At 50.8% G+C, this 19,207-nt stretch overlaps 1 protein-coding gene and 1 non-coding gene across 7 annotated transcripts in view; both read right to left on the reverse strand.

The window, feature by feature from the left end:
* Positions 1-10,087: 10,087 nt before the first annotated feature.
* Positions 10,088-10,159, reverse strand: TRNAT-CGU (transfer RNA threonine (anticodon CGU)). The gene has a single exon. It is a non-coding gene; the product is annotated as a tRNA-Thr (tRNA).
* A 3,184-nt stretch (positions 10,160-13,343) lies between these two features.
* Positions 13,344-19,207, reverse strand: part of RAB11FIP4 (RAB11 family interacting protein 4) — a 65,505-nt gene continuing 59,641 nt past the window's right edge. For all 6 annotated transcript variants that reach the window (XM_078611196.1, XM_078611193.1, XM_078611198.1 and 3 more), the window contains one exon: positions 13,344-18,736. In XM_078611196.1, the coding sequence (XP_078467322.1) occupies positions 18,620-18,736 (117 nt within the window). In that variant the 3' untranslated portion in view covers positions 13,344-18,619. The remainder of the gene's footprint in view (positions 18,737-19,207) is intronic.

A 19,207-nucleotide genomic window follows, 5' to 3' on the forward strand; every position in this document is an offset into this window, starting at 1 on the left:
GGAGGAAACCTCACACGGTATGGGGCGGATAACACTGCGCACGGATAGGTGGGAAACCTACTTACTCCACTGCCTCCCGGTGAAGGTGGCTGTCTGTCTCGCGCACGCAACCCGCCAACCCCGCCACCACCGCCTATGCTGACGATGATGAGGATTGTATTGGTCGCTGTCGATGGTGGTGCCAGTAATGAGCAATATCGTTGACGAAGACGAGGATTGGTGGCGGTCGCGTTAATTACGGGTGACCAAAGTGGTCGCAAGTGGTGAGTGTCGCGACTGCAAGGTCAGTGGTGAACGCTCCCAAGGTGGTGGTGGTGGAGATGACAATGGCTACAGCATCGCTGCTTGCAGGTGATGACGACGTGAACCGGTGAAGACAATGCTGGTGATGTCATAATAGCGGTGCTCACCGTGGTGCTGGTGGTGGTGCTGCTGGTGGTGCTGTTGGTGGTGCTGGTGGTGGTGCTGGTGGTGGTGCAAGCGTGCTGAGTGGTGATCAACTCAACGCAATGATGAACGTAGCGAAAAAAAAATCCTCAAATGTCGAAAGCACATTCGGATAAAACACACAAAGCCTGTGAAATCACATATCAGCAAGACCCCCCCCCCACCGACACGTCTGGCGATCTACACGGCCACACGTTACAGTCCTGTATGCGCGCTTTCTAGAAACGGAGCGAATGACATTGAATTAACTTGAGCACGCTTCAGCACAAACAGCATTGTAGACGCAGCGCCGATACAATAGCGGCTGTAATGAATGAGGCTTACTTGCTGGAGTGTGTCGTGGGCTGCAAGCCCCCACTGCTGCCGCTGCTGCTGCTGCCGCTACTGCTTCTGCTGATAACGTTGCTACTGCTGCTGGCAATGCCGCTGTCGTTACTACTGCTGCTGGTACTGCTGCTACTGCAGCTACCGCTGTCGGTACTGCCGCTGCTGCTGGGACTGCTGCTGGTAATGCCGCTGCTGCAGCTACTGCTGCTGGTACTGCTGCTACTGCAGCTATTGCTGTCGGTACTGCCGCTGCTGCTGGGACTGCTGCTGGTACTGCCGCTGCTACTGCTGGTTATGCTGCTGCTGCTACTGCCGTCTGCTGCTGCTGCCGCTGCTGCCCTATAGGAATGCGTGCCGCCAGCGCCGTGGCACTGCCCGCGCCGCTGTGCGCATCGAGCGCGTGACCCGAGCTCTTTCTAGGAATTCCGCGCCGCCCGTGAACCCGCGGCTCGGAAAAGTGGTGGGGCTCCGAGGGTGGTGGGCGCGCTCACCACCACCACGCGCGTGCGTGTGCGCGTGTCACGCCGCCCAGAGACGGCGACGCTCCTGTTCTTTGTTGTTCGCTTCGTTGTTTCGTGCGCGCTTCGTGGCCTCGTTTAACGCACGGCCCTTTTTGTCTTATCCACCGCTGGACGGGAAACCGTTCTAGCGCCCGCGTGTGTGATGCGTTGGCGCAACAAAGGGTTAGCCTCGCACGCGCGCGCGCATGCCATGTGAGCGGTGACGCGACGCCGCGTGTCGTATGCGGGTGGATCAACGGCCACTCACCCTCGGAGCTAATATTGTGGAATTTAGAGCAACCTTGATATGGCACTCGGCGCTTCACGCGACTTGCACAGAACGCAACGGATGCAAGAGATTCCCCACTACCTGCCAACATCACTCACCCACCCACTCACCCAGCTGAGCACTCACTCACCCACCCACTCACTCACCCACCCACTCACCCACACACTCACCCACCCACTCACCCAGTTGATCACTCACCCACTCACCCAGTTGATCATTCACCCGCCCACTCACCCAGCTGAGCACTCACCCACTCACTCAGCCACTCACTCACCCATCCACCCCCTCACCCACCCACTCACCCAGCTGATCATTCACCCACCCACTCACCCAGCTGAGCACACTTGCCTAGCCAGCATCCCAGATGCCTTCGCATACACGAGGGCACGCGTTGGGCATTGTGCTCACACTCACCTCGCCTGCAGAGGCTTCAAGAAGCGGGGCACGTCCAGACACAGAAGCAGCAGCAGCGGCGGCGGCGGCGGCAGAGCCACGCAACCTGTCGACCCGTCCAGGTGCACGCACCGCACATGCGCCATGCCGCCGTGGGCACTGACTTCACGCGCTTCGTGAAGAGGCAAAGCACCGCCCTTCCCTCTACAGCGGCGGTGAGCCTTCGGATGGAGCGTGCAGCGCACGGGTGCTGTCTGTCCTCGAGTTTTAGAGGCGTGGGGGTGGGGGTGGTGGATCGAGACGGCGGAGGGGAGGCACGGGTTCTGCCTGCACTTGGAACGCGGCTGCCAACGCGATCCCCCGCACATTTAAATTTGCTCGTAGCTCTCCCACCACCCATCCACCCACCCGCCCGCCCGTCGTCCTCATTAACCCCGGGGAGGCCGCGTCACACACCGCCTCCTCCTCTCTCCTCGTTCACAACACAAGCACGGGGGGGCGGGGAGGGGGGAGTCATCCAACAAGCGGGGGGAGGGATGCGGCCAACGCCACCACCGCAGCAGCCAAACAAAGAAAAGTGAACCTCGCGAATTGAGGAACTGTGGACACGCGGCCGCGTCTCCTCCACGTGCCCCCCCCTTTCCCCCACGCCCCCACCGCCGACACTGGGGTGGGGGCGGAGCCACAGCGCGGGATTCCAAGAATCTCTGTGACGTCACAGCCCGCGGCGTGGTCTCAGTGGTCGGCGCCGCCGTCTGGCCCCGCCCACCGGCGCGTGCAAACTTCTTTTTTTTTCGCGGGAAAAACGCAGCAGCCGCAGCAGCAGCAGCCATTACGTCACCACGTGCAGCGGCTTCCCACCGCTCACGATCCCCACCACTCGAGCCCGCTCGCCGCCACCTCGTTGCACGGCCACGTCGTCACGGTCATCACCCCCAGCATCATCAGCGTCGTCGTCGTCGTTAGCATCACATCAACGTTGATGTAAAATGCACGTGTCCGTCGCACGGACCTGTCAAAGTCAATCCACCAACCAGCGCCTGCTCTCAAACAACCGCCGTTCCGGACCAGTGCTGTAGAATCAATTCCACGTTCCCATGGCGGAGCACAGTCTGGCCGTAACGAACCCCCCACCCCCCAGGTCGATAGTGACTGTTGCTTATTGTCAAGGTCAATAGGCCACCGCACCTCGCCATCACGGGCTGTTTTCTGCACAGTTGGCATGCTGACCTCTGGCTCTCGCTGTGCCGTGTTCAGCCTTTATCAGCACACAAAGGGGAGCTATACGAGCATTGCAACAGTACAGAAAAATCAATTGTTGGACTGTATTTCTGCGCTACCTGCCTTCGAAAACTGGAACTGACGAGCGTGGTGAAGTATGGTCATATGGACCCCCACGACCCGCACAACACGGGGAGATCTTCATTCAGCAGTGGATTGACAAAAGGCTGCAGTCATTGATAAATTATAATCGACTCTTATGTTCAGACAACAAAGACAGATTTCCCCCGTATAGCCTGAACAGACTGTTGGGGCAGGTGCTGTTAGCGAGCACCTATGAAGGCCGGAACGGCACACGAATGGTTGGATAGCCATCACTCCGCCCAGCAGCCTCTGCCTCCCCAGTGGCGATGATTACACACCATGTTCTCATTCGAGACTGAGCATACCTAGGGGGAGGCCCAGGACCGATTCAGATAATCGTCACTGGTGTTGGCCGTGAGTTGGCCGTGAGCGGGAATAGAACTCGGGTCGCTGGGTTCGTAGCGCAGCGTAGCGCTAACTGCTTTACTACCGCTGCCCATAAAGTTCTCAAAATACAGTATAGTAGATGCATTTAATAGCGTATTAAAAACTATTATATAGTAATTTATGAACGTCATATGCAAATTACAGCAAAAGAGGGGAGTCTTTCTCCATACAAGATCTGATGGCAAACTCTTCAACCTTGGCTGCCTTAGATCCAAAACCAAAGTCCGCAAAGTCCTCATCAGAGAACTCCTCTTCACTGATGATGCCGCGCTGACAGCTCACACAGAACAAGGTCTGCAGACACTCATCGACCACCTTGCCAATGTCTGCAACAACTTTGGCCTGACAATCAGCCTGAAAAGGACCAATGTCATGGGTCAGGGTGTCAGAGACACCCCTTCCAAAAGCATTGGCAGCTACACCCTGGAAGCCGTTCAGGACCTCACCTACTTGGGTTCCACCATCACCTGCAACGTATCCCTTGTCACAGCGCATTGGGAAGGCGTCTACAGCGATGTTCAGGTTGAGCAAAAGAGTGTGGGAGAACAAATCCCTAACGCTCAACACCAAAGTGCAGGTGTACCGGGCCTGCGTCCTTAGCACCCTGCTCTATAGGTCCGAGTCCTGGACAACATACGCCCGACAAGAACATCGACGAAACACATTCCACCTCCTCGGTATCAGATGACAAAATCGCATTTCCAACACATCAATCCTCAACATGGCCAACATTCTCAGCATGTACTCTGTACTAAGTCAAAGGCGCCTGAGATGGCTTGGGTACATGCGCCGCATGCAGGATGGCAGAACACCCAAGGATGTCTTGTACGGCAAGCTGGCATCAGGCACACGGGCCACTGGTCGCCCAGTTTGCAAATGGGACACGAAGAGCTGTGACATCAACCCATGGGACTGGGAGCAAACTGCCGGCGACCGACTCAGCTGGCAGCCGGCTGTGCAAACAGGCCTCAGGAGAGGCGAGGAGTAAAGACACACTGCGTGGCAGACCAAGAGGGAGTTACGTAAAGAAAAAAACACAAACACCCCTGGAGCTGTCACCGCATTCACTTGCAATGGATGTGGCAAGGATTGCCACTCAAGAATTGGCCTACTAAGTAATTCCAGGCACTGCAAACCCCACAGCTGACCTCGTAAGGCGCAAAATAATTGTCTTCCGAGATACACAGGCCTCATCATAGTGTAAGGGCAACACCGCAAGTGGCTGGAACAAGACAAAACACGAGGCCAGACATTACAAATGAAAGGGCACAACGAGACAATGGGAATGGAATGATGAACGGAATCAATGTATCTCACAATGGAACTTGTAATTACCATCTCCTGGTGAACTCGGACCCCATGCCTACAACACCCGGCAAGCCCCGGTGACTATCCAGCAAGGTCTCAGCAAGTTTTTCCCTCTCACACCATATCCCTTCCGACCCATTGTCTTCTCTAAATTGTACCCCATCTTTGCCTCTAAAAGACCATCACGGAAGCCCCATTATTGCTTCAAGATACAAACTACTCGCAGATTTCCCCCATACCCAAATGTAAGGTTAGCTGAACTACTGGAGGAGATGAGGGATGGATCGTTGGGTCAACTTTGACCAACATTGGCCCAATGGTTACAACCACATACCAACTTTGTATCAAGGTTGGCCCAATAGTAACAACTACATACCAACTTTGGCCCAACATTGCCCCACCTTGGCCCAATGGTTCAAATCACATACCAACATTGTCCCAACATAGGCCTGATGGTCTTCTTCTTTCGTATGGCATTGTGAAAAGCAACAGTGTTTATTTTTTCTTAATTCTTGTCATAAATGAATGCAAAGGTTCCTCATCCAGTCCGCTGATGTGGATGACGCAGTGTGGATTTCAGCGATACCGCCAGGATGTGCATGGATGGAGCATTCATCGGTGATGTGCTTGATGGTAGGACTTCTCCACAGTCGCAGTTGGGCGATTCTTTGATCTTCCATTTATGGAACATGTACGCGCATCTGCCGTGTTGTGTTCGAGCGTGGTTCAGTGCGGTCCATAGTCGTCGTGGAAGAGAGAATCCCGGTATTTCCACCGTCGGATCGTGAATTATGTTTTTGTTTGTCACGTCCATAGCTGCCCATGATACAGACCACCGAGTGGCGGTGTCTTTATTTTCGGCTGCTAGAGCGGAGGCGCGTATCCAGAACGGTTTCCTGGATTTTAGCCTTGAGTGTGGGGGTTCCTTTAGATCTTGAGGAACGGCAGAGTGAAGTTTTTCATTATCTTGTTGTACTCCCGTGTCATCGCATCATCGCGTCGCATGTTGGCCAGAGCGATGTTCGCCAGCACTGGAAGCCACGGGAGCGGAGTAAACTTTAGGGAACCGCTGATGATACGAAGCGCGTTGTTAATTTCGGCATCGACAAGGTTCGTGTGAGGGCTCGCACCCCAGACTGGGGCACAGTACTCCGCAGTGGAGTGAACAAGGGCCTACGTCGATATCTTCAACGTGCTGGCATCACTTCCCCAGGTTGTTCCTGCAAGTTTCTGAATAATATTCACTCGTGCTTTCGTTTTACCTTCAGCTTGTTTGAAGTGGTGATGGTAGTTAAGTGTCTGATCCAGGCTAACACCTAGATACCGAGGGTGTTCACCATGCCTTAGCTTCGCCCCGCAGAAGTTAATGTTCAACGTTTTCGAAGCTTGTCTGTTGTTCAGGTAGACGGCGGAGACGACACTCTTTGATGGGTTTGGCTTAAGGCACCAATTCTTGAAGTATTCTTCCAGAGTCTTCAGATCTTTTTCGAGGACTGCCTCAGTGTCCTCCATATTCCGTGCTTGGGTTGCAAGTGCGATATCACCCGCATATGTGAACACATGACAAGATGTTGCTGGAATGTCGCTAGTATAGAGATTGACCAGCGCTGGTGCCAGAGCTGATCCCTATGGGAGTCCATTGTTCAATCTTCCTGGGCTGCTGGCAGCTTCACCAAGGTGGACGGTGAACCATCGGTTGCTCAGCATTTCCGTGACTAGTCTAATTGTCGGGCGGCAAAGCACGGCTTTCGCAAGCTTCAGCAGGAGTCCCTTCCATCATACGGTATCGTAAGCTGAAGAGAGGTAGATGAAAGTTGTTGCTGTTTAGAGCTGGCGTTCAAACCGGCTTCGATGTGACTTGTTAAGGCAAGCACCTGGTCACAATAATTTTGACCAGTTTTAAATCCTGCTTGTTCCCGGGAACTATTTCCTCAAGCGTGGGCATCATCAGCCTTTTGAGCAGAAGCCGCTCCATTAGTTTGTAGCAGACGTTGAGTAGGGAGATAGGGCGGTAGTTTTGAGCGCCCGATGCGTCCTTGCCTGGTTTCAGAATGGCTATTATCCTTGCCTATTTCCACTCCTTGGGAACGATGCTTGTGGAATGGATGTCAGTGAAGAATGCGGTTAGGCATTTTCTTGCTCTTGGTCCCAAGTTCTTGATGAATTCTGGATAAATAGCGTCAAGACCTGAGGCTTTCCCGCATTTCAACTGGGCAATACCGGCATCTACTTCCTTCACTGAGAATGGACGGGGGAATTCAGAGGTTTCTTGGCAGTTATCTAGTGTGCAATAAAGTTCTCTGTAGACTTGCTGTCTTATGCTTTTGTCGATGGTACCAACCACATACCAACATTGGCCCAACCTTGGCCCAATGGTACCAACCGCATACCAACGTTGGCTCAACATGCTTTGGCGTTTGCTGTTTGCCTTTTGGCGTTTATTTGCTCGCTAGCACCGGTGAGACATAGCCATAAAGGAAACTGTCTCTCGTGTAGACAAATCACTTTCAAGGACAATGGCGTACATTAAATGATCAAAGGATGCGTGTTTGCCTGTTTTACCACAGGTATGTGCGGTTAATGCAGACGATGTCTATTATAAAGGTGTATTTTGGTGTTTGAACATCTTAAATAGCTGTAATATTCTTGCAGATATTTTTTGTACCAATGTAGAACGTTTACTGAGGAGAGAGGGGCTGAGGGTAAATGGTGACAAATGGGTACAGGGCCTCCTGCCAAGCGTGAGGTCTAGATGCTGGGACTCTGCTAAGATCAAATCTAGCTTAGTTGTATTTCTATATATCTAGGTATTTGTTTATCTTTCCACTACTTTGCACTCTTATCGTGTTGTTGTATTGTTTGTTGTTGTAACAGTCTGCCCATCCCTACTGGACATCTGTGAAAAAGAGCTTCATAGCTCATCGGATTCTTGCAGTACAAAAACATATTCTGATTCTGAATATTGGTGGTGCCGGGACTGACCGACACGAATTGTCGCGATAATTCCGTCCCCTAAAGACACTGCTGGTGGGGATAACTGTTCCCTGAGAGTCTCTTCCTGTGCTGCTGAACTACTATGGACAAAACCTAAGAACCCTGTTGTATGCCTGGATTTTTACAGTACAGTACTGTTTGAGCCCTGCAATAATAGCAACTCTGTCTTGTATCGCGAAACACAAGAATCTGACTGTACTAATAATGGCACGTAATCCAAGCATCAACACCTTTAAACGGATGCACCCACTGAGCACTTGACCCTAAGACACAGCAACGAGGAATGTTTAGCCACTGCTCTTGACAACGACTGACCATCTATCCAGTGACACTAACAATGCAATTCGCATAAGCTGTAAGTGCTGTATAGGTGTGTGTAAAACAGAACTTGGACAGGGCTGGCACCAATGTTCCTGCTGCGGTGTAACAGCAAACACAGTGCAGACTCTTCATTTTAATTGTCAACTCACTCTTTGTCATCGTCACGGCCCATGGGCAGATATCCCGTAGGTTTCCACTGCACATTTCGCCATTTGTATCCACTTTCCTCTGCACCAATCTCTTACGTCGTCGTCGTTAAGCCGTTCTCTGTGAGGTCTTCTTCTCTTTCCGATTACTTCCATTATTCCAAACAACACTTTTAATTGACCTGTTGTTGTCCATCCTACATGTGTGTTAAAACAGTGCCTGCATCATCAGGTCGTCTTCTTCGATGTAAACATATTTTCTCACTTCTACGTTAGTCACTCTTTGAGCCCAGTTTAGATGCATTATTCTTCTGTAGCAATACATTTTAAGTGCCACTATCGTATCTCTGCCAGTATTTTTCAACGTCCAAGTCTCGCAGACACACAAGGCTGCACAGAACACGCATTGCTCTGAAGATGTTCAGTTTGGTCTTGTCGCAGATTTGCTTGCTCCTCCCAGATGTTATTGAATCCTGACATCACCACTTTGCCTTTGCGATCATCGCGCTTCTGTCTTCCATGGAGACGTTGTCCCATGTCAGGAGACTTCCCAAGTATAAAACACAATCCTTTACATTCACAATCTTGCTGCTTTCTTTCATTATTACTTCATTCCCAATGCCATCCCTTCCGAACACCGCCGTCTTTGTATTGTCCACTTTAATCCTCAGCCCTGCATCCTTTCCTGTCTTATTCACCGGATGGACACTTTCCTGCTGTACCACGCAGCTTTAATCCCATCAGATCTACGTCGTCCGCGAATCTCAAGTCATTTAGCATTTCTCCTTGCACAGATATCCCTGTGCCATTGTCCTTGAATTGGCATCCGGCACTCTCGTTTCTCTCAACAAAGCTCCAGCTCGTCTTCGTCCAGCAGCAGCGCCTTTTCTGCCAACCTCGATCACCCCAAATCTCCATCTCTCATTCTACAGTATTGGTTTCCACCTGACGCGTAAATTTGATTCCCTGCCACGGCTAAAATCAGTGCACGAGTGATATCATAACGCGAACTGGTGATGTCAGCTAACCACGTCCTCCGACAACTATGTTGAACTTCTGTCGCACCGTACGGAGGTGAGAGGGGGACAACAACAAACTAAACGCAAAAAGCAGTTCTAAAGAATCGAGTTTGTAAGCCTAGAATCCCTAGATGATTTAAACGTGCTCACAGCTCCCAGTGGCTTCTTGATATCGTGAGGCAGAGCGTTCCAGACGGCCGCATCAGAAAGCGCGCGATGCGGTGAAGAACGGGGGGGGGGGATGGGGGGCCAAGTAGCCCCCACGATTGACAGAGCGTGTGGGGGGGTGGGGGGGAGGCCTTCGTCCAGCAGTGGATTGAGCCAAGTGCTTGAGATTGCAACTCGCCCGCGTGTCGGGGCCGTGCGAAGGACGCCGCCCCGCGGCAGCAGCGGGGGGCGGTGTCGCGCAGAGGCCTCCGCGGAGTCCCCGAGCACCGCTGCGCACACCGCGGCCGGGCGATTTCCGCGGCGTTTGGGTCCTGCACCGTCAAATAATTCACGGCTCGGATTTTTTTAATGATTCCCACGTCTTAGCGGCGCTCTTGTCGGCACGATGACGCCATTTGTTGTGAAGTAAAAAATCAGCATCACAGGCACGGACGGGGTTCGAACCCGCGATCTTCGGTTTACGAGACCGACGCCTTACCACTTGGCCACCGCGCCTCCACGTCCACTGGCGCCTCCACGGCCCCTATGTAAAAGTACAACAGCCTCCCCCAGTGTCCTCGGTTAAACAATTGAGCGTATTTCGTGTGCACGGCACACACGCGGCGCCGATTTGACGGGATTCGACTGCGGGTCATGTACGAAAACGTGCTACGTGTTGATGTTGGGAGATTACATTTAAAAAAAAATAAAAATTAGTTTGTTACGCGACAGCCGGAATCGAACTCCCGACGTTGGAGGCGACGAGGCAGAGCGGCTGCGTCACACGAGGGGCACGCGGCCGCGTGACGTCATCCAGCAGTCGATTGACCTTGGCTCGTGACGAGTGGAATAAACTCCCCGTTGCTTATCGCCACGAATACTTTTGAAAGCTCAATTCTTTAGAACTGATTTTTGTCTTTAGTTTGTTGTCACTGGGGCCGTCCATAAATGACGTCACGCACCTGGGTGGGGGTCAGACAATTGTGACGATGTGTGACGAGGGGAGGGGTTGAGAAATGTGACGTCACATCAAAATGCGCAAATTTAAATAAATATAGACAACACGTTCTACTTTATTAAATATACTTTTTATAAATGTTTTCTCCTACAACATCAGAGTGCAGCGCTACATTAAATACGCACTACAATGACAATAGTTTAAAGCGATTTTAAGCATGTTTTATATTTGGGGGGGGGGGGGGGGGGCAGAGCTTTGTGACGTCATATTTGAGGGGGGTAAAAAATCGTCCAAAATCGTCACACTTCGTCACAAATGTCTGACCCCTCCCCCCCCCCTAAGTGCGTGACGTCATTTATGGACGGCAAGACAGCACTCTATCGTCTAAAATACGGGGCCCTGTTCAACTCAAACGTGGATGTGGCCAAATCACCGCAAACGCCCAGAGTTGACAAAAGATTGGGGGGGGGGGGGTGTTTAAGGGCTTACGCGTTAAACATTTGAATATTTTGTGTTCACCGACACAGCCCCCGCCCCCCGTGTGTGGTGAGGGAGATACCGACCTGCGATACTGGCATCGTGGTTGTGACTCTAGCGGTGGATAGATCATGGCTCGTGGTCTCTGTTCTAACATTGTCTCTGTTGAAGCCAACGTGGCTAGGAGATGTTAACTATCTCGCCTGGTGTACAGGATGCCGTGGGTTCGATCCCGACCATGACCCCCGGAGTTTGCGTGTCTCTATCATCATCACAGTGGTTAGGAGATGTTGATTGCCTCGTCTGGTATACAGGTCGGGGGTTCGATCCCGACCCCTGATGCCTGCTGCTGTATATGTGTGTCTTTCTCCCCGTGCTGGTGTGGATTTTCTCCAAGTCCTCCGCCTTTTAGCTCCACATATTTAGAATCAACGTCACGCGTTTCGAGCATTTGGCGGCTCGACATTCCGCGTGATGATGCTCAGCCACTTCGTTGAGCTGTCGTCTGTGGCCAAGTCGCTTCTGAAAAAGAAGCGAATAGCTCGGCGGGCCTTACCTGGTAAAAAAACAACAATGGCTTAGTTTCAAGTTCCCTGCAATTCTCTGTACGAGTGGCTGGTGGTGCCCATCTCTCAATGAGACGAACACTCAAAACTGGCGGTGTCGGTTGCGTGCCAACGAATCTGTGTCGCGCAATGTCGAGAACGACAGCAGCATTGCGACTGCGGCATGCTCCGTCTAATTGACATCGCACGAGCGCTTCACTTGACCATCGACATCTTGAGCAAGGGGCCGAGCAACATCAACAACAGCACGCAACCAGGCGACTTCGTATCAGACGACTCGGGCCCACGCGATGTCGTCGTCATCGTAAGCAACGGAGATCAGTGGCGTAGTGACGTAGTGACGACCAGTGGCGTAGTGACGTAGTGACGACCAGTGGCGTAGTGACGATCAGTGGCGTAGTGACGACATTTATCAGCTCAGGGGGGTGCGACAGTCAGTCGAGTGGGGTGCCCAATATTGGATTTGTCTCGCGCGGTCACACCGAGGCTATTCTACATCGCGGCTCCTCTTGGCTAAGGGGCCGTCCATAAATGACGTCACGCACCTAGGGGGGTGGGAGACAAACCCAACATTAAATTATATACTGTATTACTATACACCAGTATATAATTTAATGTTGGGTTTGTCTATGGCAGCATATAGTACGGGGTAGACCCGTGTGATGTAAGGAAAAAAGTTTAGCTGGAAGCATATTATGTTTTTTGCGACATAGAATTGTAATGTGTTACTTACTGTTAGTAGCTCAGCTTATTGGAGAGTATATTTAGTATACTGATGATACTATGTAGTTTATACTTTAGTTTTTTAAGTGGTTGTTTAGTTACTGCAGCTACATACTATTAACATTCCTTCACTTTATTAATACTACCCCTACCCCCTCCCTTTGATGCTGCTAATCCTGCATAATGCACGTGCATAATATGACTTTGAAACCCCCCGCCCACCTCCTACGCATTTCACAAGTAGTACTAATCACATACCTGCAGTTCCCATAAATATGCTAAATTTCTCTTGATATGCAAATTATTTTGTCAAGGCGACCTTCCCCCCTTCCAACCCAGCTTAAATATACGCTCCAAGCGTGGTGATGTTTCATTCAGACGCTGTCTCCCCGACAGACCTGGTATTCACCTGAGGACGGCTGCTTGCGTTGTGGCCGAAACGTCGTGAGAATTATTTTATTATGTTTTATTTTTATTATTTTATTATTTCCCTTCTACGTGACTTTACCGAAAGAACCAAGAAGATGAATCCCTGCAGTCACGAAAGCTTTAAACCGAAAAATGTTTTCTCCTACAACATCAAAGTGCAGCGCCACATTAAATACGCACTACAATGACAATAGTTTAAAGCGATTTGAAGCATGTTTTATTATTTTGGGGGGGGGGGGGGGCAGAGCTGTGACGTCATATTTGAGGGGGGGGGGGTCTGACTTTTTGTGACGCCGTGTGACGAGGGGGGGGGGGTCAAAAATCGTCCAAAATCGCGTGACGTCATTTATGGATGGCCCCGATGTATGCGTGCTCGTGTAGAACTTCTTTCGCACCGTGCGTAGCCAACCGTGCTAAACAGAGGCGGAACGAGCTGCCGCCCGTTGTCCGCATCACCGGCAGCGTGACCACCGCGTGGGTGAACACGTGGACAACAAAAAACAGTCACAGCTCACGAGAGAACAATAATAATACCACGCAAGCGCTGTGAAATAGGCACGACTGATTTATTTGCGATTCAACAGGCAACGGCATTCACGTGACCGCCCCCCCCCCCTCTCTAAATAGAAATGGAAAAACTAAAAGATGCACAACGTTGTGAGCGCACCTCGACAGCTATCGGAGTTATTGTTCATCGTCTGCGTGTTACGCCGCGCGCCTCTGACCACACTTGCCTTTGTGAATGAGAAGAAGAAAAAAACATCTACGCAGTTATTTTGACATCGTGCGTATTATCAATAACGTGGGGACGCAACTTCCATTGGCAAAATTAACTGGCAACAGTCAACAGTCAGTGCCGGCAGCAGTCGGTGCCGGCAGCAGTCGGTGCCGGCAAGTCGGTGCCGATATCAGTCGGTGCCGGCAAGTCGGTGCCGGCAGCAGTCGGTGCCGGCAGCAGTCGGTGCCGGGAGCAGTCGGTGCCGGGAGCAGTCGGTGCCGGCAGCAGTCGGTGCCGGCAACAGTCGGTGCCGGCAGCAGTCGGTGCCGGCAGCAGTCGGTGCCGGCAGCAGTCGGTGCCGGGAGCAGTCGGTGCCGGCAGCAGTCGGTGCCGGCAACAGTCGGTGCCGGCAGCAGTCGGTGCCGGCAGCAGTCGGTGCCGGCAACAGTCGGTGCCGGCAACAGTCGGTGTCGGCAGCAGTCGGTGCCGGAAACAGTCGGTGCCGGCAACAGTCGGTGCCGGCAACAGTCGGTGCCGATATCAGTCGGTGCCGGCAACAGTCGGTGCCGGCAGCAGTCGGTGCCGGCAACAGTCGGTGCCGGCAACAGTCGGTGCGCTTCGCACGAAGTTTAATTTCGCGGCAGGGACAAGTTTTGAGGATGGCACGATTTTGTTCGATGCAGGCCATTCCAAATATATGTGTAAGTTGTATGAATGTATGTCACCTAAATTAGTTACTGGCTTTCCAATTACACATTTAAATAGTGTTGTTATTCGTAGTGTTGTTTTCAAATATATATTATTTAAATAAAATATTCCAATCTTTAGCACAAATACCCTGCAAGGTTACGGTGAAAAAATAATAATACAATGCGATTCAAAACATGCCTTGGTTTATTTGATAAATGGGAAACTTTGCGGTTTGATAACTGTCACCTCAAAACTTATGGACCTGTGCCAATTTGTGTGCGCACGTGATCGAGGCCTTTCTTCGTCAGAACGAGTCGTGAGAACGTGGGGGGCGAAACACGCCCGACATAGGATGTCAACAATCTCGAGCCGACGGACATACAGACGACATTCCGTCTTATCGCGCACACACCCACACGCGCGAGACCTCCGGCCGTCTCGGCCGTGTGCCGTCGACAGCGGACTGCACGTGCAATAAACGCCTCGGAGAATGGTTTACAAGTGCTTCAAGAGATGCCCTTAGCCAAATTAACACGGACGAAAACAGCACAATGTTGAATCTTGACTGAAAGCTTTCGTGAGTGCAGGAATTCATATTCCTGGGTCACACAGTTGATTAATGATTGTTTTTTTTTTAGAATCTGGGACAGAGCCCAGCGGAAGCAGGAGGGCGCCCCCATCCTTGGAAATTTCACGTTGAAATTTCAGCCAGGATTATCTCGGACCCACGCCAATCATCATCGTCGTCGTTTTTCTGGGGTCGATAAAATAGCACTGCCTGGGGCGAAAGACATCGGCGGAACTCAGTGGGAGGTCCACAGATATTGTCCTACAGAGCGACTAATCCTAGAGCAATGAGACCGAGTCTCTTAACATTAATACTCCACGTGTCATTAGCGATTCTCTTGGACATATATTACGGTGCGGATTATTGAGATATAACTTACATTTTATGTGAAAGATAACAAGCACATTTTAAATTAAACCACAGTACAAAATTAACAATCGCGATCACCGAGTGCACTGGAATTCAACAGAAGCTGATGATGCAAGGCATTATAAAAGTAGTTTTTTTCACATTGTGCCTCTACATTTTTGCTATTCTAAATTATTTTTGTAAATTTTCTGTATTTTTTTCTTTATAAATATCTTAATTGCGCATTTGAATAGGCTCAGGTAATCGAAGCAAACATTTACACAAATGTGCAACATAAACATAACGTAATAAGTATCCTGAACACAATGTGCGTGCGCGTGTGCAATGCTCATACAATAGACGAAATATTTTAAGTATATATATAATTTACAGATTGGAAAATTGACAAGTGTTTTTTCTTATATTTTATGCTTTAAGGTCCAATGACCTCACATTATTCAAGCAACGTTGCTCCTACCTACAATTAGTACGAGTTCAAATCGTAGGCAGGATCAACCCATCGACTTGCCATGGCGTTCCAGTGAACGCTCCTCTTCCCCTGGGCAAGGGGAGCGTCTCGGAGATTACCGCCACCTTAGAACGACGCACCTCCACCCAGAGCTCACCTTGGAGCGCGTAAAGCAACCATCCCTTTTATGAATGCGCTCGCATCTGAAGGTCAACCCGTGACTCCAAGGCAGGGCAGGTGCACTCGCACAAAGCTTGTTACGGATCAAGGGCACGCTTTGTGTTGCGACTACATCGGTCAGCTGTTCACACGTAGCCCGGGGAGAGGTCGCCCAACCTGACAGTGACATGCACTTCCACCTACTCAGGGGTGTCCTGGAGAAGGAAAAAAACGCTTGAAAACCCACGAAAGTACATTTGTCCAGAGAGTACGGTTCTGTTGAGAGTGCAGATTCAGGCGGATGGGGGAGTGACGGAATCGTTAAATACACTGTAGCTCCATCAGCATGTGGGTTATCAAGTTTTTAATCACGGGGTATTTCCCCCCAGAACACCAACCCCCTTTAAACGAGGACAGCACCTCAAGTGGAGTTGTCCCCGAGACAACTGCCAGGTACCCTCCAGTCAACCGATTGGCACGTTCCTTGCGGTGGGGTAAAGTGTGGGTAACACAATCTCTCTGCTATGGAATGAGAAGAGTTATGTTTGTGCAATATCAAGCAGACACAACATTTACTGATAAAGCGAGGAGCTCCGCGGTTGCATTGCGTGCAGTTGTGAGGTTGTCTCCATGTGGATGGAAAGTTAATTATTCAAGTTTCGCGAGATCTGGAAGCCGGCCGTGGCAATGTTTACAGTAATATTAAACATGATTGTAAAAAAAAAAGCAGTACATTTAAACGAAATTTCTCGTTTTCTTTTCAGGAGTTTGTCGGATTTTTTCCCTCCAAGCAGAAAGTGCCCTAGCAGTGAATATCACTGGTACTTAGCGCCATCCGAATTTTACACAACAGACCACCACAATATACAGTCATCTAAATAGAGTAATTATGCTGCTGCTGCTGCCACCACCGCCGCCACCACTGGTCATGCAAGACGCGAGGACAACTGCGTGTTTCCAAAGTCAATGCAGGCATCCTCCGTAAACGAGGATCCCGCGCTCCCTACACCGAGCCGCGACGAAGGCGTGTGACGTGCAACCCCACTAGCCTTAATATGCCCAGGGGCGAGGGAGCAGTGGCCTCCTTGAGTCGCGATGGAGCCAAAGCCGGTGGCTTACAACAGCTGTGCTGCTACAGGCGACGGCCCAGCTGGACGAGGGGGCCCCACTGTCGGCTGTGAGGGAGTGAGCCGAGAGGCACCGTGAGCCGAGAGGCACCGTGAGCCGAGAGGCACCGTGAGCCGACAGGCACCGTGAGCCGACAGGCACCGCACACCCGCGATAGAGCACTTCGGAGATGAGGGTCAGTGGGTCGTGTCACAGTACAGCAAGTGGGTTTATTCCATCTGTGCGGAGATTTCGATGTCATTCAATCGCAGGCATGGGTTTTTACTCCGGGTACTCCCGGTTTCTCATCACAAGTCAAACAAACACTCGTTGGTGGAATTGGCCAAATATTCCAATGGCAGGACCCTCCTTAAAAGGAGTCGTAAGCTGTTCTATCCGTCGCATGAAAACAGCGCCACTGACGGTCCTGCGCCATTCATGGAGACAAATGCAAAAAAACGAAGCCCAATTAAAATAGCGGGTCTCACGGCAGCATGGTGGCAACATCAGACATGTATTTATTGTCTTTCATGCAATGCTTATTTAACCCAGGAAAGCCTCACTGAGACTTGCCTCTTTTTAGGAGGGTCCTGCCCATTTTTTTTGCGGTTTGGTGCGATGATCGCCACGTATATATATTCCAACCGAGTCGTAATTTGTGGGTATTTTTTTTACTTTTTGGCAAATTTGGCCCTCGCCGCCGGCACACGATGGGTCCACTCTTTCGAATGGCATCACGGGATCTTTAACGGTCACCATGAAGCAGACAGCGCGTATTTTTACAGTTAATACCACACCGCAGTATTAATCAAGGAGGGGGGGGGGAAGCTGGATTCGAACCGCGGACCTCTGTAACGAGCAGGCAGATGGGCTACCACGAGAAGAGAGGACCCATGTCACCGCCGATATTGATTTTAAATAAAGCCGAGGTCCCCCATCTCCAGTTCTCACCGCAGCAGCTGTGAGAGCTGCACGAAGCCAAGTTTTTTTTACTGAAACTGGGGCACAAAGACGAACAGCAAAGCAAGAGGGGTGGCCTGGGAACTCTCACAGACACTGACGGGGGGGCGGGGAGTGCAAAATAATAAAGTGCCTTACGAGATACGGCTCCACTGAATTTGTAAACGTTGGCCCGAGTTGTTACAGATGGGATAAAAAGCCGAATAAAAATCTAATTTCAGGAGTGGGGTTTTGTAAAACGGGTTGATGATGCGGCAACAGCCGGTGGGCGTTTAGTGAATTATGACCTCGCGAGGCCCCCCCATTACCGTGCCGAGCCATCGCCTGCAGCAAACGTAAACACATTTTTGACTATTTCTTTGAGAAAACCACGCACAATTATGCTCACGTGCTCCCCCACCTATATTACACCCAACAAGCCACAATCAATTTAATAAATTAAAAATTTGTCGGACCAAATATATTTTCATTTTTAATAGCGGTCTTTTCAATATGTCCAGATGGCACAATCCAGGAAAGATTTTGTGAATTTGCGGTCCCATACGGAGAGGCCAAAGCACTGGGAATAAAGTCACGTCCCCACTGTGGAGGCCTCGACCCGCAGTGTCGCACCAAAACAAACACTACGCCTTCTCTCCGCTCTCGTGAATTTAGGTGGCGACATTTATTGCACCGCAGTCGCCTACGGGATCACAGAAGAGATCGTGAGTGCCACTGCAATCAAAACTATCCCTGGCCCATGCGCGGGCATCGCTCCGTCCGGGGCACGTGGGTGCCTGGCGGTTGCCGCCCGCCCCCGCTGGGTTACGACTTAATCTCCAGGATGGAGGGGTTGTGGTCCAGGATGGCCAGGATGATCTTGTCCATGTATTGTCGCAGGTGCGCGTTGATGTCCTCTAGCTCTTTGAAAGCGACCATCAGCTGCCAGGCACACAAAGGTTGACTGTTAGAGACGGTGAGGTTGAGAGAGAGCGCAATGAGGTTGGGCTGATGAGAATGCGTCAGGAGAGAAAGTAAAGACGATAACATAAAAAAATACCGCTTTTAGCCTCCTCGTCAATGGCAGGGACTGGAAGGCATTTAATGCGTTACCACCCCGGTGATGAATAATCACGATTTGAAGGGGCGAATCGATTTAATAATTTATTAATTTCTTTATATTGGTTGTACCATTTTGTTAGAATCGTGACCCTGAATCATTCAATTTCCTTTTTTTTTCCCATTCTGAAAATGTAGCACCTCTCGTGGCTGCAGAGCCACATGGACCAATTGTACACAACACATATGAGAAAACATATCACTAATTACAGGCGTGTATCATGAGCATAATAATAAATTTTAATCAACGCCTACCATTCATTACACACTGAGCTGAACAGGATCTGCAAGTGG

The sequence above is a fragment of the Lampetra planeri genome, chromosome 35 (assembly GCF_965212315.1).
Source record: "Lampetra planeri chromosome 35, kcLamPlan1.2.h2, whole genome shotgun sequence".
Lineage (NCBI taxonomy): Eukaryota > Metazoa > Chordata > Hyperoartia > Petromyzontiformes > Petromyzontidae > Lampetra > Lampetra planeri.